At 38.1% G+C, this 24724-nt stretch overlaps 3 protein-coding genes across 6 annotated transcripts in view; 2 read left to right on the top strand and 1 right to left on the bottom strand.

The window, feature by feature from the left end:
* MED12L (mediator complex subunit 12L) overlaps positions 1-24724 on the bottom strand; it is a 228774-nt gene that overhangs the window by 76840 nt on the left and 127210 nt on the right. For all 4 annotated transcript variants that reach the window (XM_070753437.1, XM_070753438.1, XM_070753436.1 and 1 more), the window contains 2 exons: positions 1741-1888; positions 1209-1327 (listed from right to left, as the gene is read on the bottom strand). In XM_070753437.1, the coding sequence (XP_070609538.1) occupies positions 1209-1327; positions 1741-1888 (267 nt within the window). The remainder of the gene's footprint in view (positions 1-1208; positions 1328-1740; positions 1889-24724) is intronic.
* Positions 4809-13390, top strand: P2RY12 (purinergic receptor P2Y12). The gene is made up of 4 exons (XM_070753444.1): positions 4809-4979; positions 6381-9057; positions 10745-10993; positions 11448-13390. Exon 2 carries the CDS (start codon positions 6396-6398, stop codon positions 7395-7397), a length of 1002 nt encoding a protein of 333 aa, XP_070609545.1. The 5' UTR covers positions 4809-4979; positions 6381-6395; the 3' UTR covers positions 7398-9057; positions 10745-10993; positions 11448-13390.
* Positions 11464-13390, top strand: P2RY13 (purinergic receptor P2Y13). The gene has a single exon (XM_070753445.1). The coding sequence runs from the start codon at positions 11464-11466 to the stop codon at positions 12457-12459; it is 996 nt and encodes a 331-aa protein (XP_070609546.1). The 3' UTR covers positions 12460-13390.

The raw sequence follows: 24724 nt of genomic DNA, 5'->3' as shown, positions 1-24724 counted from the left end.
AAAGTACTTTTATTGCACTCATTTGTGTGAAATATATTCTTGCTGAAAGTAGAAACATAAGTATAAATGTTACCTAATTCTATCTAGCCAAAACAATATTAATAACTTCATTGCAAATCACATTTTAACGTTAAAGTTAGTCCCCAAATTCCTATATTCTTTGTTTGCAATTCATAGAAATTCATAATTCCTTGTAATTTTCTAATATCCCTGAATAATTACTTATTGTTGTAGTCCAACAGTAGATTGCTCCCGATTCAGACAGGTTCTTAGAACCAGTAGTGCCGGCAGCAAAATGGTCCGCCAACCTGCCCAGATGCTTCTGCGCATGCGCATGCACAAGCCAGTGGCAAAAAATTTTACAACCCACCACTGTTGTATTCCTATGTGTTTTTCTCATGGTATTTAGTGGAAAACATGAATCTTAACTCAGATCAAGTTTAACAATGACATCCTCCAAATTTAAGCAGTTTCACCATACTTTCCTTAAGTTAAGTTAAATTTTGCAGTTAGTACAAAATTCTACTTTTCATCTTTTGTTCAAAAAGACAAAAATGTACCAGCACTGACATTCTTCCTAGCTCAGATATAGAACAATTTTAAACTCTTTTAAGTTGTTTCAACATCATCATAAAGATTTAGTGTAATGAGAAGGGATGAATTACATTCTATTGTACTGCTGAAATACAATGAAAGTATTAGATGAATAAGCTTGCAATGCTGCTGTATCTCTTTTCTTTTGTGTTTGGCATCAAAGCAAGCACCTCCAGCTATTCACAAAACATGCAGGATAGGGCTAATTTTCTAGGGATGACTGTAGTAGGAACCAAGACTCATTGTTGCTAGCAGCTGTGATTTAAAATGATGGGGAATCTCCAAAGGGCTTGAGTTTGGCACCCCTGTTCTAGATGAAATAACAATTAAATATGATTCAAAAGTTAGTAAGTTTAGTAGGTTAGTCTGAAATGCTTTCTTTGTTTTACCACCCACTCATCTAAAATCTACTTTTAGCATATTCTCATAGCCCAATCCTTTTTGTATACCCAGAAACACACCCATAAATTAGTTTTCATTAATTTAGCCCTGTTGTATTCATCTAGCACTTCTTTTCCTGTGATGAATTTTTTTCCTCTCCACAACTTCCATTTTATATTGCATGCATATTATATTACGTTCTAATTTCAATGCAACTGGTAGCACAGAAGTACCTGACTTGTCACTTGATGCTGATCAAAGTATGAGAGCTGCTGAAGTTTTGTAAATACAGTCTCTAACGTTGGAAATGCCTCTTGCCTGTTCTTCCTGACCTTTTGCCCTTCATCGCCACCTAAAACACATGTTTGTTAAGCTTTGTAGTAAATAAAAGTCATACGTTATGTCAAAAGCGAATTTTATTTTTAAAAAAATCATCTCTATTTAAATACATTTCAGAATTGAAAATATGAAATTACATTGCAATCTAGTAATCCAAAATTCATATAAGTGGCTTTAGAACAATACAGTAAATTCTTGTAAGGAAGTCTCTCCCTGTATAATATACATTTTCTAAATTGGTTATGAAAAACAATTGCAAGCTAATTATAATTGGTTTACATGTGCTTCCCAGCAGTTTTAAAATAGTTATTTTCAAAAGAGTAATTCTCATTAAAAGCTTGCAAACTTTATAAAGAACACCCTCCTCAACCCACAACTGTGCTATCTTATGCACTGCAAAATAAGCATCAACAGCCAATTAATTACCACTCAATTCAGAAGTGCTTTTCTTATTTAAGATTTTAAGAATATCTCGGGTAATCTTCTTCAGTTGATGCCTGGCCTCTTCACGTTCCTTTCCAACTCCGTAAAGAAGTATCATGCGCTGGTTATATTCATGATTTGAAGTTTCATCCTTTTATTCAGAAAAGAAACAAAGGTATTGACAAATAAATACAGTATTATAACTTCTGTAATGAATATTTCTTCATGGTACTTCTCCATGGTGATGAAGAACTGACTGAGAATTATTTATTTGTATTATTTATTTATTAGACTTGTATTTATTAGATTTGTATTTGTATTCTCGAGGACTCGGGCGGTTTACCAGCATATAATATAACAACAACGGCAAATCTAATTAAATTTAAAATTACAATCTAAAAATCCAATATTTAAAAACAATCATACCAGTTCAGTCATACAATATATATCTCATTTCGTTGGCCAAGGGGATGAGACCTAATTGCCCCAAGCCTGTTGACATAGGTGAGGGTGGGGGCAGTGCGAATCTCCAGGGGGAGTTATTCCAGAGGACCGGGCCCACCACAGAGAAGGCTTTTCCCCTAGGCCCCACCAAACGACATTGTCTGGCTGATGAGACCTGGAGAAGGCCAACTCTGTGGCATCTAATCGGTCACTGGGACTCATATGCCAGAAGGCATTCCCGCAAGTAATCTGGCCCTTATGGATACTTATGGAAGTATAGGTCCATCTACTGTACTAGAATAGTAAAGTATTCCTTTCTAAAAATAATTGACTACTTGAAAATAGCTATTATATTGGATTTGACATTATTTCAGTAATGGAAGTTCTGACCTACTGAATACTTTAAGCAAAAGCATGAGAACAACATAATTTTAAGCAAGTTCCTTATTTTCTATAGAACAGTGGTCTCCAACCTGTCTGGCTTTGCAGACTGGGAGTGGTGGCAGTGGATGGGTAGCGGCTGTGGTGTGAGGCAGGGAGTGGATGGTTTTTCACCTGCAACCTAATCCTATGATATATGCAAATGAATGTTTGCACGCTCACTACTTGCATGGCCCAGTTCCCAACAGGCAGCGTAGACCAGGCCACAGACTGTGGATTGAGGACCCCTACCCTAGAACATTCCCAAAATCTTTAAGATGTTTCAACCAATGTAGAATATCACAACGGAAGAGGAAAAAAACAGAAAATAGTCAGGGGAAAGGTACACGTCTAGCACCATCACTACTATATGTACAAGTAAACCTTTATGTTTGGTTCATGCATACTAAAAACAATGATATAGTATAACAAGAGAAGGTCATGCAGTTTGATGATAGAACATGAGTGAGGAAGGTAAAGGTTCTAACCCTCCCTTAAGCAAAGGAGACATCTGGGTTATTTTTGGTGGTAATGGAAGAAAGTAATGGAAGATAATTTCTGAAATCTTGCCAAGAAAACTGCATAGATCTGTCCATGAAGTCACCAGGACTCGGGATTAAATTTGAGGAGAGAAGCTTCAAAAATATCAGGAACACAAAAGTTGAAACCTCTATATTTAGAACCAATAGTTTTAAAATATTATTTCAAAGAAAGTAAATAGTGATACCTCGTCTTACAAACGCCTCGTCATACAAACTTTTTGAGATACAAACCCAGGGTTTAAAATTTTTTGCCCTCTTCTTCCAAAGTATTTTCACCTTACAAATCCAAGCCGCCGCCACTGGGATGCCCCGCCTCCGGATATCTATTGCCAGCGAAGCACCTGTTTTTGCGCTGCTGGGATTCCCCTGAGGCTCCTCTCCATGGGAAATACCACCTCCGGACTTCCGTGTTTTTGCGATGCTGCAGGGGAATCCCAGCAGCGGAAAAACAGACGCTTCGCTGGCAACGGAAATCCGGAGGTGGGGTTTCCCAGCGAGGGGAGCCTCAGTGAAATTGCAGCATCACAAAAACATGGAAGTCCAAAGGTGGGATTTCAAGGACTTCTGTGTTTTTGCGATGCTGCAATTTCGCTGAGGCTCCCCTCACTGGGAAACCCCACCTCCGGACCTCCGTTGCCAGCGAAGCACCCGTTTTTGTGCTGCTGGGATTCCCCTGCAGCATCACAAAAACACAGAAGTCCAGAGATGGGGTTTCCCATGGAGGGGAGCCTCAGGGAAATCCCAGCAGTGCAAAAACGGATGCTTTGGCTGGCAAAAGGGGTGAGTTTTGGGCTTGCACGCATTAATCGCTTTTCCATTGATTCCTATGGGAAACATTGTTTCGTCTTACAAACTTTTCACCTTACAAACCTCGTCCCGGAACCAATTAAGTTGTAAGACGAAGTATCACTGTACAATGAACATTTTAAAAACCCAAGTTGGGGCTACTCTTTATCTGATTGGGACGGTTCTTCAAAATGTATAATTATAAGATTATATGTTATATATTTTATCATAAGCATTTCATGTACAACTTCCAACAATCCTAAACAACATAATAATGGTTGGCCATGTACACATTTTCTTTATTTCGGTGAACATTTGAAAATTCATCTTCATGATGACAAAATATTAGAAAATCATAACTTTGATCAACAGGGGTTTGTGCAGGGTTTGTAAATTTTCACAACAGGTTATACCTTAAAACAAGGTTTCACAATGCACAAAAATACAATATTGAATCCATTCTGTAAAGAGGTACTCTTATCTTTTACCAATCAGAAAGCCACTCATTTCATTAATATAGTTGAGCTATCCAGCATAGTTCCTGCCAAAAAGCTTTTAAATTATATTATAGTTATTATTTTGGTTCCCCCCCCCCCAAAGTATCATTTAATTTGATTTATACCAAAAGATTAGTGCCAGACTCTACTAGCTTACATGAGCACTCTTCTAGTGGAGAATAAAGGACTAATGACACCAGGCTATAAAATATATTTTTAAATTATTTTCTAATCAAAAAACTTTCTATTATGATGATACAGCACAGCAAGTGCAGAAAAACTTAAACCCTTCATCTGGTTTCTAATTGATTATATTCCAGCTGTTAAAAGGGAAACAGTAAAATTAAGTCCTTTACTTCCCCATATGTGCTTTGACTCACTCAGTTCTACCACTTCTGTTTTGCAAGAACAATATTTGCTGATGGAGTTTGCTTTATAAGCCTTATTTTGACGCAAACAATCAATCCAAAAGAAAAAGAGAGGAAAACAGATCAGGAAACACTTGTTTCCAGGAAAAGCAACTTTCCAATGAAGGACAATCCAGATACTTAAGGTAACTTCAAATTTTTCATTGTAATTTTAGTATGCATTTCAATAGACCTTTCTGTACGATTTGCAGAAGCAAACAGTTTAGTGTATATATTTTAATCTTTTAAAACACTCATATTATTGATGTTTTGTTTTGTTTGTTTGCTGCAATTCTTTAACTTTGAAAGTAAAATCCTAGCTACAATGGACATTTCTAGTGTTCTGACGTCCAATAACAATTCACTATATATCTTCTAAAATTAAACACATTTTTACTTCGGTTTACTTTGGACAAGATATATAAAATCCTGAAATTTCAAGCATTTGCTGAAGATGCATCTTAAATATGTGTGTTTGAAATAAATGGACAAAACAGCATTCACGTGTATTTTTTTATGCCCAGTTACACTGGCATTAATTAACTTTGCCTATCAAAGTAAAAATATATAAAGCAGCTGGAAAAACTTTTACTTGAAATGACTAAAATGAGTTTTCTTCTGTTGGTTTTGGTTTTAATAAAAGAGATGCCGCACTAGGATTCCTATTAAAAGATCTCTGAGTTCACTGATATTGCTGTCATAATTTCTTCATTTTTGACTATACTGACAATTTAGTTATATTGTTCTTCTAGGTGGGTACATTACTTTCTGAGCGACACATTATAACAATAAAACTGGTTGAAGTTTTTCATTTAGAATCTCAGTTGTGTGGGTTCTTGAAACTTGGTGTATTTTATATGCTTATTCTCTGGATTACGGAGGTGTAAAACTAAACTGCCAATTATTTATTTGCAAGATGATTTAATTGTGTCTTCTTGAATTTGTACTTTGTAATTCCTAAACATGCAGATTATTTTCAACTCTAATGCTTCCCGTGTGGATTAAATTTTCAGTTCCTAGAATTCATAACAAGCATAGCTGAGTCCTGGCTGGCATTTCTGGCAGCTCATATCATTTGAAGGACATTGTTTCAGGACAGGTCTCCTGCTAAGAGGTGCAGCTGCAAAATCGCTCTTACGAGCCGCGGTAGCGAGCACAATTTAGCATTCCGGCTCGTAGCCCACCACTGACCATATCCTAGCATACACGTAATACTGTATATAAATATAAATGCAGCAGTGTTTATAGGAGGCTATTGTTTAGAAAAGATGCACAGATCCTGTTCTCTGCTAGAGATGGATTGCTTTTCCAGCAATCTTGAACCTTCTCAGGATAACATTTACAAATATCTCCAACAAAATCTCAGAAATCACTTATAACGAAGGAAAGATTGTATTCAGAAATGCAATTATTCTATACCATAATTTCTATATTAAAAAGCCGTTCATGCTGTTACTTGTATATAGAGAGGGTTTAAAAATACTGGACTGAAGCATTAATTAAAATAGCTGACATTTATGACTAATGTGCTTGTTTTGTTTTTGTAGAAAACTATTACAGCTATGATGGGACTAGACTACAGCCCTCCTGAAAACAGTAGCAACTGTACCACAGATAGCAAGATGAATCCAGTTCTCTTTCCTTTGTTATACACTATAATCTTCTTCATTGGCATAATCATGAATGGCCTGGCCATGGGAGTTTTTTTCCAGATCCCCAGCAAATCAAATTTCATTGTCTTCCTCAAGAACATAGTGATTTCTGACATCCTGATGGTATTAACGTTTCCATTCAAAATTCTCAGTGATGCAAAATTGACTTCCTGGAAATTGAGAGGGTTTGTTTGCAAAGTGACTCAGGTCATATTTTACTTCACCATGTACATCAGCATTATTTTTTTTGGACTTATAACGATTGATCGATATTTGAAGACTGTCAAACCTTTCAAATCATCAAGAATTAACAAAGTACCAGCAGCCAAGATTTTGTCTATAACGATCTGGGTTTTCATGTTTTCTGTTTCCCTCCCAAACATGATTTTCACAGACAAGAAGCCAACATATGAGAACGTGAAGAAATGTGCTGACCTAAAATCTTCTTTAGGACTACTATGGCATGAAATTGTTGCATATATTTGCCAGTTTGTCTTCTGGGTTAATTTTGTTATCATAGTTGTATGCTACATACTCATTAGCCAAGAACTGTACAAGTCCTACAAAAGAACAAGACGTTTGGGAAAAGCAAATAAGAAGACTGTGAATATCAAGATTTTCATAATTATTGGTGTATTTTTTGTCTGCTTTGTTCCTTTCCATTTTGCTAGAATTCCTTATACTCTGAGCCAAACCAGAGATGTTTTTCAGTGTTCAACCCAGAATACTTTGTTTTACATAAAAGAGACCACTTTGTGGTTGACTTCCTTGAATGCATGCTTGGACCCATTTGTTTATTTTGCCCTCTGCAAAGCATTTAGAAAGTCTCTTTTAAATAATTTGCACAAATGTTTAAGGAAAACAAGAGAGGATCATAGTAGAGAAACTACTGATGAAGAGACACCAATGTAGCTAAACAAGAAACCTAGCCAAATATAGTTTCTATTACTCTGATGCAAGTTATATTTTCTAATAGAAATGTGTCATTCTTGGTTTTATACAAATCAGGAATCACACATAACCCATATTACTAACAACTAGCTACCTGCTGCATTTTCCTTTAATATCATATCTACAAAGATTGATTCACACTAAGAAAAATTAATTGGACAGTAAAAAAATGTATGTATAATTTTTTTTAAAGGCTCTTTAGAGGAAAGCAGGGAGCACTATGTATACAAAGAATAAAAGACTATTAAGAGGTTCGGTGATAATGATAAGTAGACATCACTCAGAAATCCCATAGACTTAAAAAGAAAAGGGTGTTTCAAAATCTTCAACCAGAAATTACTATTAGTATTTTTTTTACTAACGTATTTTTAAGGTCTAATTCCCAAACACTCTAATAATCAACACTGTCCACTGCCTTTCCCTTCAGAAAGGCAAAACTACTTATCGTCAATAAATTTATGCATCAATTTTTTCAAAGAATCTTGGGCCCTTTGTTCCTAGATTAATTAGAAGGCTGTCTTCCTTAGATTATTTATGTAAACTAACCAAGCAATTTTAATATATCACTTGGTAGTTTATTTAGTTAATAAAACTAAATAACACTAAGCAGAACAGTATTATGTTATAAGGACATATTATTATTTTTACTTTAGAGTAAGATCTTATTTGCTGCATATTAGTATCTGATTATGAACTGTACCATCAAATCTGTGATATTTAGTGGCCACATAGATTTTTATATCAATAAACATCTTATAAATCACTATTTGAGTGCCTTCAAAAATAATTTAAGAAGTAAAATAATGTCCTATATAATTTATTTTTGTTAATGATGTAATATTTTGGGAGAAAAACTTTCATAACAGAAAATTTGCCTTTGAAAGAAAGTTAAAAAAAGCTCTGCTTAGTGAGCCTTTTTTCTAAATTGCTTTCTTAAAATGAATAAATGCCTTCGTATTCTTCAATTTCATTTAAAAAATATATCAGTTAATTATTATTCTTGTATGAATGTCACGTAACACACAATATAAAACTGAATTTTACTGAGATGAAAATGGTAATCAATTGTTAACTAATTACTAAAATAAACCTGTAAAGTAGCAATCAGACAATTATGGCAAACTACAATTCCAAAGTCACACACACTAAATCTCAAGTCACAGTATGAAGCTGATTTAGAAATCTTGCACAATATGTTCGTATGATGGGAAATTATTTCATCAAATTCACAAATTACAGGAGAACATAGTTTGTTCCTTTGACCATTGTTTTGCTTAAAGAAATTGCCTTGCAAGATAATGGTAAAGGGACATTATTTTCCTGCTTGTTAGATTTATCCAAACTCAGTTCCATATTTCATGCAATCTATGTTTCTTTTTCTGTATATAGGAAGAGCTTCATACTGAGTACGATACCTTCAAATATTTGGTATGTGAATATTTTTCTTGAGATTTGTAGCATTTGACCCAGATAAGGGAAGTGCAGATGGTGTTTTGGAGAGAGAGAGAAGCCAGGCTTGTGAAAAATAGGGAACAAACTGGCAGCAAAACTGCTAACAAAACTATTTTTTCTGTTCTACATTTCCAAGTTTACCACCAGTGCAGTACTTATTCACAGAGAGGTAAGCCATTTTTTCTTGCCTTATATATCATTAATATCAATATTATTATTATCAAGTTACAGAGAGAAATACCTAAGGTCATAAAAATTTTAAAAGAGTTTTCAAAAGTATTATTTCCATATGAAATATTTCATTAATTTTAACAACTTTACTTATTTGGTATGAAATATAACATCTCTTGTGAGATTTTCAGTTGAGAAAATGCCAACACGTTGCTAGTCAGTGGATATGTAGAATACTTCTGCATATAATTCAGTAAGATTTCAAGGAAAGGCATTTCTTATAATTTGGACAAAACCAGGATTGGTTGGCTAAATCATAATTAATATTTACTCTTATTTCACTTCTTCAGGAAATTGTGGGGAATTTATAGTGTTCTCTGTTCACTTATAGTGACAACAGTCCCATTGGATAGGCTAGGAAGAGAGGATATGGAAGAAAATGAAAGAATGTGACAATTTTAAGGCCACCCAAGTTAGCAATAGCTATGATCCAAAGAAGCCATCTGGTCTGTCTTTTTACAAAAGGAGGAAGTTTCTTAAAGTACAGCTTATGTCATACTTGGAACTCAGTAAAAATTCAAAAGCCAGAGATAAAAAAAACAATACTGAGCTATCTAAACTGACCAATTTAATCATCTAATTTACTACTTGAAGTAGGACTATGATACAAACTCAATCCAAAGACTTCAATCTCACTGACGTTCCACAGAGAAAAATTATAAAAGACTATATAGTCAGATGTGAAAGAGAAATTACATTCACCATTTAATAAGTTAACCCATTATTTGACTCACATACAACATTGAACATGAATTAATTGTAAAGGCTGGGTTCGCATAACAGATAATGCATAAGAAAACTAACCATATTTTTAACCAACAACCGTATCCAGCGGTGGGCTAAGAGCCAGAACGCTAAATTGCACTTGCCGCCGCTCGTAGGTTCATGCGAGGCCAGCGCAATTTTGCTGCTGCACCTATGGAGGCAGAAAAATCCTGCCGGAGCCGCAGGTGAGACCGTGTTTTGGCGAATTACTTTTGCTTTCGCACATGCTGAAACACGCCTCCGTGCGTGATTTTGCTGCCGCTACAGGTGCAGCTGCAAAATCGCTCTTACGAGCCGTGGCAGCGAGCACAATTTAGCGTTCCGGCTCGTAGCCCACCGCTGACCATATCCTATCATACACATAATACAGTATATAAATATAAAAGCAGCAGTGTTTTATAGGAGGTTATTGTTTAGAAAAGATGCACAGATCCTGTTATCTGCTAGAGATGGATTGCTTTTCCAGCAATCTTGAACCTTCTCAGGATAACATTTACAAATACGTCGAACAAAATCTCAGAAATCACTTATAACGAAGTAAAGATTATATTCAGAAATGCAATTATTTTATTGCTTTTGTTCTGCTTAGTCTTCCACTGGCTCTACCTGACCTTCTCAGTGTATATTTATATTTGTATCACAAATGCACATCTGTAATTTTGGGGGGGAGGGAAGGGGACTATGAGTTAAGAAATATGGCAAACACATTTTTGTCCTTCCCATTTGGCATTTGTGTAACATTAGCAGCTGTCCAAATGCATGCATTCAGTTTCCATCCTGTCTTTTGTTAAAGTGAATTCATTAAGTGAGATTACCACAGTTTCTACCAAAACCTTTGGTTGTTTAACTTCCTTTTCCAGGAAACAAAAACAGCCAAACAGAATGTACAGCCAGTTCATTTCTTCAGCCAAACTGCTGGTTCCGAGCTCTTAAGCAGTTCCCTAGCTCAGAGGTCTACCTAATTGGAAGAATATCTCTTTCCAGAAGTACTTAACCGAAACTCCAAGGTTTTTTTGTGCACCTTTTTTTAAAGGTCTCTGCCAAATGAAATCCATCAGCTAACCAGTGAAAAGGCTTTTCCAGCATTGCATTTATGCTTTTTTAAAGTGGTAAGTAATTTTTAAATTATTATTATTATTATTTGTATCTTAAATAATCTATTTTCTATTCCTGGAGCTGAATGCATATGATAGTCTATAAGTAACATTAGTCAAAGAAATAATATAATTGCTTTGCTTTCTCTGGTTCTGTTATATCTGTGGAGAAAAAAACCCCATCAGATCATTTTTCCCATGTAAGCAAATTCATCCATCCTTCTACTTTGCATCAAAGTGTAGAATTGGGTTCACACAATACTTAACCACATAGAGAACTAAACCACCATTTTGATATGAAAAATCCCAAATGATATAATGTCATATATGCTAACAAAATATATGAATTTCTCCCAGGAATCGAAAATGGTTCTATTTTGTTGTTAAGTCTTTCCAGTCTTCTTACGTTTATACTTTTTTAAAGTAAACCTTTACGCATACTTACTTTCTATAAATATTATTTTCCCAGGATTCCTGCTTAAACCATGAATGGAAGTATCAACGCTTCCAACTGGACATCCCACTCTGCGCAATGCCCCCGAGATACTAGGATATCTCATATTGTATTTCCAATTTTGTACAGCATTCTTTTCCTTGTGGGATTTTTACTGAACAGCGTGGCTGTAGTTGCTTTTTTCCAGATTCCAACCACTTCGAGCTTCATTGTGTATCTTAAGAACACTGTGATCTCCGATTCCATCATGACACTAATGCTGCCTTTCAAGATTTTAACAGACTCGGAACTAGGGTTATGGCAACTAAAAGCATTTGTTTGTCGTTTTTCATCTGTAATGTTTTACCAGACCATGTATATAAGTATCGTGCTGCTTGGACTTATTTCCTTAGATAGGTTTCTCAAGATCATTCAGCCCTTTAGGAAGTTCTGGTTGCATAAGAGCACTTCAGCTAAAGTGGTTTCATGGTCTGTCTGGCTCTTCTTCTTCATCCTCTCCCTACCCAATGTGATTTTGACAAACCGTGAGGCTCCGTCTCTCCCAGTGAAGAAGTGTGCTTCATTGAAAAGTGATTTGGGACTGAAATGGCATGAAGCTGTCAATTACATCTGTCAAATCATCTTCTATACTGTGCTGATTTTGATGCTTCTATTTTATGTAATTATTGCTACAAAGATTTATAGCTCTTATAAAAGAACCAAGATAGCAGACTGTAAAATTAAACAAAGAGCCAAAAGTAAGGTGTTTATCATTGTAGCTGTTTTTTTCATATGTTTCGCCCCTTATCATTTTGTTCGGGTACCTTATACTCTTAGCCAAAGTGGCCGGAGTATGAGTTGTGCAAAACAGAATCAATTATTCATAGCCAAAGAAATCACTCTCTGGTTAGCTGCTGCAAATATATGTATGGATCCATTAATATATGTGTTCTTATGCCGGAAATTTATAGAAAAGGTGTTTTCTAAATCCAAGCATATAATTCAAGAAAGTCCAACCCTGGCATTGGGTACTGGAATATCTACATAGATATTCTGTTCTGTTCTGTTTTCAGTAAATAAGTGTTGGAAACTGTTTTTAAATGCCAACTTCAGGTTATTAATAGAAAAGATCAAACAACGTCCCTCTATGCTTGGGATAATATGCCATTGTATCTCAATTACTTGAGTTGTGTATTTTCTTATGTGGGAAAATAGAACTATGCTTGTTATCTGCAGGTATTTCAGAAGGAAGATCACAGTCCTGTTATCACAGTACAATTCTTTGAGAAACAGATTTTTTTCTTAACAATAGAGACTAGCTTTGTTTAGTGCCATACTTTGCTCCACAGCATAATACATCTGTACTCCAAGTCTTTAGCTTTAAACCAAGGGTGCCAAACTCAATTTCATTGATGGCTGCATCAGGGTTGTGTTTGATCTTGATGTGTGTTTGTGTGTGTGTGGAGTGGGCATGAGTGGGAATGTCCAACTTGACATTACTCGTGGTGGTCGGAGAACCTTGCCAAAGAAAATGGGCTCCTGAGCTCCATTTTCAGTTGTGATGGCCTCCTGCAACCCCATGTCAGTGAAAACAGAACTTGGGACAATCCTGAGCTCTGTTTTCGCAGGCAGAGGCACTATGGAACATCCCTTTGTGGTTTTCAGGATGACTCATGGTCAAATCTAAGCACCCCATGGGCCCCGGGCCTTGAGTTTGACACCCGTGCTTTACACTGTAAACTTTTTTTAACCATTTTGGTTACTATCAATTCACTCATATTAAATGATATCTTGACTGGGATTTTTTTTAATGTACAGTAATCATTTTGGTAGCAGATAAATATTTCAGTGTTCTCCCAAGCTTTTAAAAAATTATTGTCCTACTATTCTGTATCAGTACATATTGCATAAGTTTTATATTATGTAAATCAGCTAGAGAATGGTATTTCTGAGTGAACTAAATAAATGTTGGAAATCTATACGTATTCTGATTCTTTTCAATTCTATTTTGGAAACAGTTTGTATGTGTTTCTGCTATTGCCCAAGATATATGTGATTGGTAATATTACATTTCCAAAATGGTTACGATTTAAATCTTTAATGTTGCAATGAACTTGACCAGATAACATAAAAGGTGATCTTTACCCATACCAATAAGTCCCAATCAGTGTTCCCTCTAATTTTTTTTTTTTTTTGGGGGGGGGGGGGGGCGGCGGAAAAGTATAGTGTCTGAGCGGCAGTCTCTTCGGGACTGGGCGGCACATAAATAAATGAATGAATAGAAACATAGAAACATAGAAGACTGACGGCAGAAAAAGACCCCATGGTCCATCTAGTCTGCCCTTTTACTATTTCCTGTATTTTATCTTACAATGGATATATGTTTATCCCAGGCATGTTTAAATTCGGTTACTGTGGATTTACCAACCACGTCTGCTGGAAGTTTGTTCCAAGGATCTACTACTCTTTCAGTAAAATAATACTTTCTCATGTTGCCTTTGATCTTTCCCCCAACTAACTGAATGAATGAATGAATAAATGAATAAATAAACAAACAAACAAACAAACAAACAAACAACCCACCCTGTTTTGCCTCAGAGAATTTCAAAATAAAATACTGTACTGTGTGTCTATAACAGTGAGCTCATAATAGGGCAACTCTATCAATATCAAAATGCCACTTAAATAGTTGAGCTAGTTTCAAACTAGATTTTGATTTTCTTTCTCTCTTCCTTACTCCCATTCTTTTTCTTTCTCTTTTCCTTCCTCTCTTTTTTCTATCTGTTTCTCTCTGTCTTCCTCTCTCTCTCCTTCCCTCTCACTCTTTCCCTCTCGGCTTCTGGGCAGGTTTGGAAAACTCTGAGTTGATGATGATTTTTAAGTGAGCGATTGCTCACTGCTCAGCTTAGGGGGAACTATGGTCCCAATGTTATTTTTCCGGACAGAGGTCCTTTTGACTTGCTACATTCCTGGCCCTTAAGACTATGCATACAACATGAGGCCTGTTTTCAATAACTACTCTCCAATTTGGGATGGGTTTCTACTGGATCTTTGTAAAGCTCTTTTCTCCCTTCCTTGAAAAAAATATTTGGCTTTCCTTGAATAGCATCTTTGGGAGGTTGCTTTTAGTTGTCATCATTCCTCTTTATTATTCTTACAGGTTTTATCTGTTTTATTATACTTTTAATGTGCCTTGAGTGGTTCAAACTTTAGAAGAAATGCCTAGAAACCAGTAGTTACAAACTGACACAAATCCATTTCTCATTTCATAAATATTAGTAGTGGTAGAAAGGCTAATAAAATGCATCATCGTATGCATTTTAATCAGAGTGATCAGATAGCTAACAAATTATAAATACTGGAAGTTTTCTATTATAAAAAAATCTGCTTTAAACAATATAAAATGCATAATTTTGACATAAATAAGTGATGAATGGCATTCATATTAAACTTAGAAGATAATTTAATGCACATTTTCTTAGTGATTTAGTTTGACAGTGTTGAGGGAATTATACATTATTTTCTAACAACATTTGTTACTTTCAATTAATTGCAACTACATTTTCTGCATCTTAAATGTTTGTCAGTCTCTCTCCTCTTTACAAAGAAGTCAATACTGTTTCTTGTTTTCAAAAATGCTTACCAAAAAAATGGAAAAAATGTTCACATATCAGCTTAAGTTCATAAGTGCACCAGAGTGACTTCCGTCCCCTGTCCTAATGTTACTCTTTTACTTGTATCAGGTATCTTTTTATTTTATGTACGTTGAGAGCATATGCACCAAGACAAATTCATTGTGTGTTCAATCACACTTGGCCAATAAAATTCTATTCTATTCTATTCTATAAATATTATCTCTTTTTCTACCACCAATACGTACTTGACAAAACAAATAAATAATTAAAATTAAAATAAATAAATCAGCTTTTCAGAATAGCAGTCATATTGTATTTGCAACAAAGAGCTTCATAGATAAATTGAGGCATAATCCTAATTCATTATCAGAAGTATTATTGCATATTTATGAGTTCAAAATCAGTTTAAGCCAAAACAGATTATGCTGTTATTTAAGCTTTTTTATTTCTTTCATTCTTTTCAAGAAATCTGATAATGTCATTTCTTAAAAAAATGAAAAATGCTGACAGTAGGATGAAGGTTCTAAATCCAAAAATAATCAGAGAAAATATATCTTTGCCTCTATTTTTAGATGGTATCAGTTTCAAACCCTGCAAAAAGGTTTCCTTCCTTTTTAAAAGCAGTACAGTACTATCTTTGGTTTGTTGTGAAGAAAAAAAATAAATCATCTTTTGCCTCCAGAACTTTGGCAAGAACAAGGGGTGGGGCACTTTATTCTCTTTAATTTTTTCACCAAGTTCTTGTTTTTACATTTCCAACAGTGTAGTTTGTTTGTACTTTTTTCTTTGAAACTAGAATAAAACCTAGTTCCCATGGGATATGCCTCTCCATTGCATAACTTAAGTATTACACACCAATTAATTCAAATTACAAAGCAAAAAGTAGGTTGAGTGCATACAAAAATTCCAGATGGTAGGACCTATTTTGCAATAGAATTAATTGCTTCAGAAGATGAAGGACTCTCTATCACTAAAAGTTTTCAAACATGGGTTAGAATCAATCCTAAAGGGTGCTGAGAAGTGACTTTCTTATAAAGTAGTCCTTGACTTACAACAGTTAATTTAATGACCGTTCACAGTTACCACACTGAAAAAAGGGATTTATAACCATTTTTCACACTTAAGACCCTTGTAACATCCTCATGATCGTGTGATCAAAATCCAGATGCCTAGCAAGTGATTCATAATTATGACCATTGTTGTGTCCCAACTTCCAAGGTCATATGATCCTGTTTTTCAAAGTTCTAATAAGCAAAATCAACAGGGAAGCCAGATTCATGTTGTTCACTCTGGCTTCCTTATTGATTACCAACTTATCAACTGCAGTGATTCACATAACAAGTTTGGCAAGAAAGGTGATAAAATGGAGCAAAGCTCACTTAACAAATGTCCCACTTAACAACACAAATAATGAGCTCAATTGTGATCGTAAATCAAGGACTACTTGTATTAATGGGAATTGAACTATACAATAATTGACAGTTTGTACAGATTCTCAGTTATCCAGGTCGTAGTTGTTCCAAAGATTGTCTCATGAAAAAAGCACCTTTGGGACAATAATTACGAATCCTTCCAATTCTATGATTTTATGGGTATTGAAGTCTACAAAATATACTAGCATAGAGCATATATCATTCTGTAGTAAATTTATACAGACTAAGTTCTGTTCAGTTGTTCTTTTAATCGTGACCTTCACTTGCCTTTTCAATATCTTACCATTTCAAAAATTCTTGACATAACTCCCTTTTAAATTATCCTTCCTATAGGAATAGTCTTTATAATACATATCTCATGTAAAATTGGGGCGAAAAGCCTTATTCATATAATATTATTATTTATTTATTAACTAATTAGATTTGTATGCCACCCCTCTCCACAGACTCGGGGCGGCTAACAACAGTAAAAAGACAATATAAACAAATCTAATATTAAAAGTAATTTAAAAAAACCCAATTTAAGGAACCAATCATACATACAGACATACCATGCATAAATTTTATAAGCCTAGGGGAAAGGGAATATCTCAATTCCCCCATGCCTGACGACAGAGGTGGGTTTTAAGAAGCTTACGGAAGGCAAGGAGGGTGGGGGCAACTCTGATATCTGGGGGGAGTTGGTTCCAGAGGGTCGGTGCTGCCACAGAGAAGGCTCTTCCCCTGGGTCCCAGCAAACGACATTGTTTAGTTGACGGGACCCGGAGAAGGCCAACTCTGTGGGACCTAACTGGTCACTGGAATTCGTGCGGCAGAAGACGGTCCCAGAGATATTCTGGTCCAATGCCATGAAGGACTTTTTATAGGTAGTCTTTGAATAAAGCCTAACACTAATACGTCTTACAACTGGTCCTCATAGTTACAATGATCAAATGTTCAAAGTTTGGATGCTTGGCAACTAGTATGTATTTACAACAGTTGCAGATGCCCAGGGTCATATTATTATCACTTGTGAACTTAGCTGCCTTTTGATAAATGATCAATGAAGGAAGCCCAATTTGCTTAACAGCACCAAAATTTATTTAACAATTGCAGTGATTCATTTAACAACAATGGCAAAAAAAGGTTTAAATCAGGTGAGGCTCACTTAACATCTGCCTTGCTTAGCAACAGGAATTCTGGTTTTAATTTGGTCATAGGTTGAGAACTGTCTTAGTTCTGTTGCATTTTAATAAAAGCAGATGTGCTATAGTAAGCCTGTTCTTTAATTTATTAAAACTATAAGTCTTCTTTATACTAAAATTTCTGTCCAAGATATCATCTTATCTGAACAATAAAGGTGTGGATTTATTTTGTATAATTATTTGTTCATGACTATTAACTCAAATTCCTATAGCAGTGTGCTTATGTAATCAGAAACAATCCTGACAAACAGCTGCTTATTCAAATAAATGCAAAAGTACCAAATATGAACTTTTAATTCCTTCATTATCAGCATGAAGATAATCTTGTGCTGAACCATATTGCCATCAAAACATAAATTGTTGTAAACAACTAGGTATCTTGTGAACCATAAAACTTCAGTACATCACTTGCACTGTACATAATATGCATTGTACATAACTCTTAAGGATTTCAGAAATCTAAAAGGATAATTGAAAAGATTTGGTGTTTTGAGAAGGAACATAATGAAAAATTATTGAAAAATACCATGAAGCCTATGTACTAATACATTTTATTTATTTTGTATTGTATTGTATTGTATTGTACTGTACTGTATTATTGTATTGTATTGTATTGTATTGTATTGTATTGTATTGCACTGCACTGCAGTGCACTGTACTATATTGTATTTTATTTTATGCCGCTCATTCTGGATGGACTGAGAGCAGCTAACAACAGTTATAAATACAGCAATAGTAAAAAAATAAAATAAAACCCAGTAAAAAATACAACAATAAAATCAACAGCATAATAAAAACGATAATATCATTTTTAAAAACCATGCATATATTACAATCAATCTAGTTCTAATTCCAGGCCTGCCGGAAAAGCCAGGTCTTAACAGCTTTCCGGAAGACCAGTAGGAAGATAGTACAGATCTCTGGGGGCAGTTGATTCCACAGGGTCAGAGCCGCCACAGAGAAGGCTCTTCCCCGAGGTCCCACCAATCAACATTGTTTGGCGGATGGGACCTGGAGAAGGCTGACTCTGTGGGCTCTTACTGGCCACAACGAGGTATGAAGACACAGGCGGTCCCATAAATACATGCTCAAATATTAATTATGAATAATTCATAGAACAGCAGGACTAAAAAATGAAGAGGATATTGTTGAATAATAAGTGATAGAAGAAGGCAAGTAATAATGGGAACCTGGGAAGTCCAATCCCCTGCTTAGGCAGAAAAACTGCATCCTTTCAGGCATATGGTTATCCCACCTCTTCTTTAAAACTTCCAGTATTGGATCATTCACAGCTCCTGGAGGCAGGTTATTGTGAGAAAAAGTCCTACAATGTACAGGCAATGGCAGAAGCCTTCAATTCCATGTTACATTTATGACTTGAAAGGGTTGGATGAATATCAATTATCTCATCTATTGTTGATTTTATATTAAGAAATTAAAAATTCTCAATTTAATGCAACCTTGAAGACCGTATGGAGATCCAATTCTAGGTGATGAACATATGAAGAATACCTTGTAAAAATATGCTAGCAAACCATAATGCATAACAATACAGATATTCTCAACTTATGATCACAATTAGGTCTCTTATTAAGTGAGACATCTGTTAAGTGAGTTTTCCCTCCACTTTACAACTTTCTTCACTAAACAGTTGTTTACTAAATCACTGCAATTGTTAAGTTAGTAACATGATTGTTAAGTGAATCTGGATTCCAAATTGATTTGCATATTTGCATACTCTGGCCCTGGACTCAGGTTGCTGCTGCTCAACGCCAGGTCGGTGGTAAATAAAGCTCTCCTCATCCGGGACCTGATCCTGGATGAGGAGGCCGACCTGGCTTGTATTACTGAAACCTGGCTGGGCCCAGAGGGAGGTGTTCCTCTCTCTGAAATTTGCCCAGCCGGGTTTCAGATATGGCATCAACCTCGACCCCAGGGAAGGAGGGCAGGAGTGGCTATTGTAGCCAAGGAGAGCCTTTGCCTGCGTAGGCTCATTGCTCCGGAAATTGCGGGTTGCGAGTCTCTCTTGCTGAAGTTGGACTTAGGGGTTCAGGTGGGCTTATTTCTCACGTACCTGCCTCCCAGCTGCGTGTCAAAAGCCCTGCCTGTGCTACTCGAGGAGGTAGCCGGGTTGGCGGTGGAGTTCCCCGGACTTATTGTCCTGGGGGACTTCAATCTGCCGTCGCTCGGCGAAACCTCTGGGTTGGCACAGGAGTTCATGGCCACCATGACAGCCATGGACCTGACTCAAGTAGTACAGGGTCCGACTCACGAGGGAGGGCACGCACCTGACATGGTATTCCTTTCCGAGCAATTGAGTAATGGTCTGAGATTAAGGGGCTTAGAACCATTGCCTTTGTCTTGGTCAGACCATTTCCTACTACGGCTTGACTTCCTGGCTCCAATCCTTCCCCGCAGGGAGGCGGAACCAATGAAGATGTTCCGCCCCAGACGCCTGATGGACCCAGAGGGCTTTCAGACGGCGCTTGGGGTTATACCAGAGGCACTTGTCCACAGTTCGGCGGAGTCTCTTGCGGAGGCCTGGAATACGGCTGCTGCGGAGGCTCTTGACCGGATTGCGCCTTTGCGACCTCTCCGTGGTGCTAGACCCCGTAGAGCCCCATGGTTCAACGAGGAGCTCCGGGAGTTGAAACGCCAAAAGAGACGTCTAGAGAAGCGATGGAGGAAGAGTAGGTCTGAATCTGATCGAACACTTGTAAGAGCTTTTATTAAGACTTACAAAGTGGCGCTCAAGGCGGCAAGATGCGCGTACCATGCCGCCTTGATTGCATCAGCGGAATCCCACCCGGCCGCTCTGTTTAGGGTGACCCGCTCCCTTCTTAACCAGGGGGGAGTTGGGGAGCCCTTGCAGAGTAGTGCCGAGGAGTTTAACACGTTTTTCGCTGATAAAGTCGCTCAGATCCGGGCCGACCTCGACTCCAATTGTACAACAGTGTCGACTGACAACGAGTCAGTCGAGGTGACTGGGGCACGTACTTGTCCACCTGTCTGGGAAGAGTTTGATCTGGTGACACCTGATGAAGTGGACAAGGCCATTGGAGCTGTGAGTTCCGCCACCTGCTTACTGGATCCGTGTCCCTCCTGGTTGGTCTCGGCCAGCAGGGAGGTGACACGGAGCTGGGCCCAGGAGATTACCAACGCTTCCTTGGGGAGGGGAGTTTTCCATCACTCTATAAAGAAGCGCTTGTGCGCCCCCTCCTCAAGAAGCCGTCCCTGGACCCAGCCGTACTTAACAACTATCGTCCAGTCTCCAACTTTCCCTTTATGGGGAAGGTTGTCGAGAAGGTGGTGGCACTCCAGCGGTCCTTGGAAGAAGCTGATTATCTAGGTCCCCAGCAGTCGGGTTTCAGGCCCGGTTACAGCACGGAAACCGCTTTGGTCGCGTTGATGGATGATCTTTGGCGGGCCCGGGACAGGGGTTTATCCTCTGTCCTGGTGCTCCTCGATCTCTCAGCGGCTTTCGATACCATCGACCATGGTATCCTTCTGCACCGGTTGGAGGGGCTGGGGGTGGGAGGCACTGTGCTCCAGTGGTTCTCCTCCTACCTCTCTGGCCGGTCGCAGTCGGTGTTAGTGGGGGGTCAGAGGTCGGCTCCGAGGTCTCTCCCTTGTGGGGTGCCTCAGGGGTCGGTCCTCTCCCCCTTGCTATTTAACATCTACATGAAACCGCTGGGTGAGATCATCCAAGGACATGGGGTGAGGTATCATCAATATGCCGATGATACCCAGCTTTACATCTCCACCCCATGCCCAGTCAACGAAGCGGTGGAAGTGATGTGCCGGTGCCTGGAGGCTGTTGGGGCCTGGATGGGTGTCAACAGACTCAAACTCAACCCGGATAAGACGGAGTGGCTGTGGGTTCTGCCTCCCAAGGACAATCCCATCTGTCCATCCATCACCCTGGGGGGGGAATTATTGACCCCCTCAGAGAGGGTCCGCAACTTGGGCGTCCTCCTCGATCCACAGCTCACATTAGAAAACCATCTCTCAGCTGTGGCGAGGGGGGCGTTTGCCCAGGTTCGCCTGGTGCACCAGTTGCGGCCCTATCTGGACCGGGACTCATTGCTCACAGCCACTCATGCCCTCATCACCTCGAGGTTCGACTACTGTAATGCTCTCTACATGGGGCTACCTTTGAAAAGTGTTCGGAAACTTCAGATCGTGCAGAATGCAGCTGCGAGAGCAATCATGGGCTTACCCAGGTATGCCCATGTTTCACCATCACTCCGCAGTCTGCATTGGCTGCCGATCAATTTCCGGTCACAATTCAAAGTGTTGGTTATGACCTTTAAAGCCCTTCATGGCACTGGACCAGAATATCTCCGAGACCGCCTACTGCCGCACGAATCCCAGCGACCAATTAGGTCCCACAGAGTGGGCCTTCTCCGGGTCCCGTCAACTAAACAATGTCGGTTGGCGGGCCCCAGGGGAAGAGCCTTCTCTGTGGCGGCACCGACTCTCTGGAACCAACTCCCCCCAGAGATTAGAACTGCCCCTACTCTCCCTGCCTTCCGTAAACTCCTTAAAACCCACCTCTGCCGTCAGGCATGGGGGAACTGAAACACCTCCCCCGGGCATGTTTATTTTATGCATGGTATGTTTGTGTGTGCGTCTGTTAGTTTATGGGGTTCTTTTAAATCTTGTATAAATTTTAAAGTTTTCTGATTATTTATGATTTGTTCTATTCTGTTGTGAGCCGCCCCGAGTCTTCGGAGAGGGGCGGCATACAAATCTAAATAATAAATAATAAATAAATAAATATTAGAAGGTCACAAAAGGTGATCGCATGACCTCAGGATACTACAACCATCATAAATAGTTGCCAGTTGGAAATTTTTGAATTTTGATCATGTGATCATTACCGCTCCAATGCTAGAGTCTGCTTTGTAGACTTCAGTTCAGCATTCAACACCATCATACTGGACATTATCTTAACCAAACTAAACAAGCTAGCAGTACCTGAATACACTTGTAAGTGGATCACAAGCTGCCTAACAGACAGGAAGCCATAGTTCCCTCTAAGCTGAGCAGTGAGCAATGGCTCACTTAAAAATCATCATCAACTCAGAGTTTTTCAAACCTGCCCAGAAGCCGAGAGGGAAAGAGTGAGAGGGAAAGAGTGCCGCCCAGTCCCAAAGGGACTGCCGCTCAAACACTATACTTTTCCGCCCATCCCCCCAAAAAATTAGAGGGAACACTGCAGGAAGCAGCAGGTGAAGCTAGGAAAAAATCACATCAGATACATGTACAATTAGCACAGCCCCCCCCCCCCCCAAGGCTGTGTACTCTCACCACTTCTCTTCTCTCTATGCATCAATGACTGCATCTCAAATGATTCATCTGTTAAATACTGAAGTTTGCAGACAATACAACAGTGATTGGACTCATTTGAGGCAATGATAAATCCGCATATAGACGTGAGGTTGAACAACTAACCTTGTGGTGTGACCCGGAACAATCTAGAACTGAACACACTCAAAACGTAGAAATGGTGGTAGACTTTAGGAAAAACCCTCCCATCCTTCCACTTCTTACAATACTAGACAACACAGTATCAACAGTAGAGAACTTCAAATTTCTAGGATCTATCATATCTCAAGACCTAAAGTGGTCGCCTCAAAAACATCATCAAAAAAGCACAACAAAGAATGTTCTTTCTGTGCCAACTCAGGAAGCTCAAACTGCCCAAGGAGCTGCTGATACAGTTTTACAGAGGAATCATTGAGTATGTAATCTGCACCTCTATAACTGTAACCCAACAAGACCGACACAGACTTCAGAGAATAATCAGAACTGCAGAAAAAACAATTGCTGCCAATCTGCCTTCCATTGAGGACCTGAATATTGCACAAGTCAAAAAGAGGGCTGTGAAAATACTGTATTTAATGACCCCTTGCATCCTGGACATAAACTGTTTCAACTCCTACCTCAAAACGTTGCTTGTATGCTAAGATTTTTATTTATATTGATTGTTTCTTCATTGCTTATTTGATCCCTATGACAATCATTAAGTGTTGTACCACATGATTCTTGACAAATGTATCTTTTTCTTTTATGTACACTGAGAGCATATGCACCAAGACAAATTCCTTGTGTGTCCAATCACACAATAAAGAACAAATTCTATATGTTGTGTCTATGTTTCGACAATATCAGTCCTACAATTTCTGGGATGTAAAAATTGGGAGAATAATGGAATGGAATGGAATAAGGATTCTTTATTGCCCAAGTGTGATTGAACACACAAGGAATTTGTCTTTGGTGCATATGCTCTGAGACAAGTGATGGGAGCTCATTCCAACTGCCAAGATATAGACCTTTAATAGTCTAAGACTCAAAATCTTAATGACTGAGTCACTGTGTCCATAAATCACTAGATAGCAGCAAGGAAATTAACAAGACTCTTGTAGTCCAAATACAATACACGTAACAATAATATGTAAATTAATAGAAATTAAAATAAACCAATTTATCAGCAATTAGCTCAAATTTAATATTATTTTCATGAAAGAAACTGAAGCTTCAGTTTCATTTTGACAGAAATAGATTGTCATATCGCGGAGCATGCAAAAGGCACTTTAGAAAATGTTTTCATTTTGGATTTTACAAAACTACGCAGGTGGTTCTCAATTAAAAACTGTCCCATTTAATAACTGTAATTGCAGGAGAGGCGGAGTAACGACACGGACACAAGAGCTGGATTTAAAACTGGGTCATTTTATTAAAATAAATTTGCATAATTTATTTAATTAAATTAGCATAATTAACATAATTAACTATGACCCTAACAAGGACCCGCAGGGTCAAACAATTGCTTCCGGGGCGGAAAATGACGTAGAATAAACTTCCGGGGCAACTTCTGGGCGTAGCTCCATGCTAGTCCAGGTGAGGGACCCCTCCCTCACCTGAGACCATGCCATGCACTTGCATGTGGGAGGTCCCACCGGCTAACCCCTAACAGGGGAATTAAATGGGCGGAACCCAAAGACAGGTTCCCCCCAACTGCTCAGGTCGCCAATACCACAAGCTTTGGAGAGAAC

The sequence above is a fragment of the Erythrolamprus reginae genome, chromosome 5, assembly GCF_031021105.1.
Source record: "Erythrolamprus reginae isolate rEryReg1 chromosome 5, rEryReg1.hap1, whole genome shotgun sequence".
NCBI classification, from domain to species: Eukaryota; Metazoa; Chordata; class Lepidosauria; order Squamata; family Dipsadidae; genus Erythrolamprus; species Erythrolamprus reginae.
This window is presented reverse-complemented; position numbering and strand designations above follow the sequence as displayed.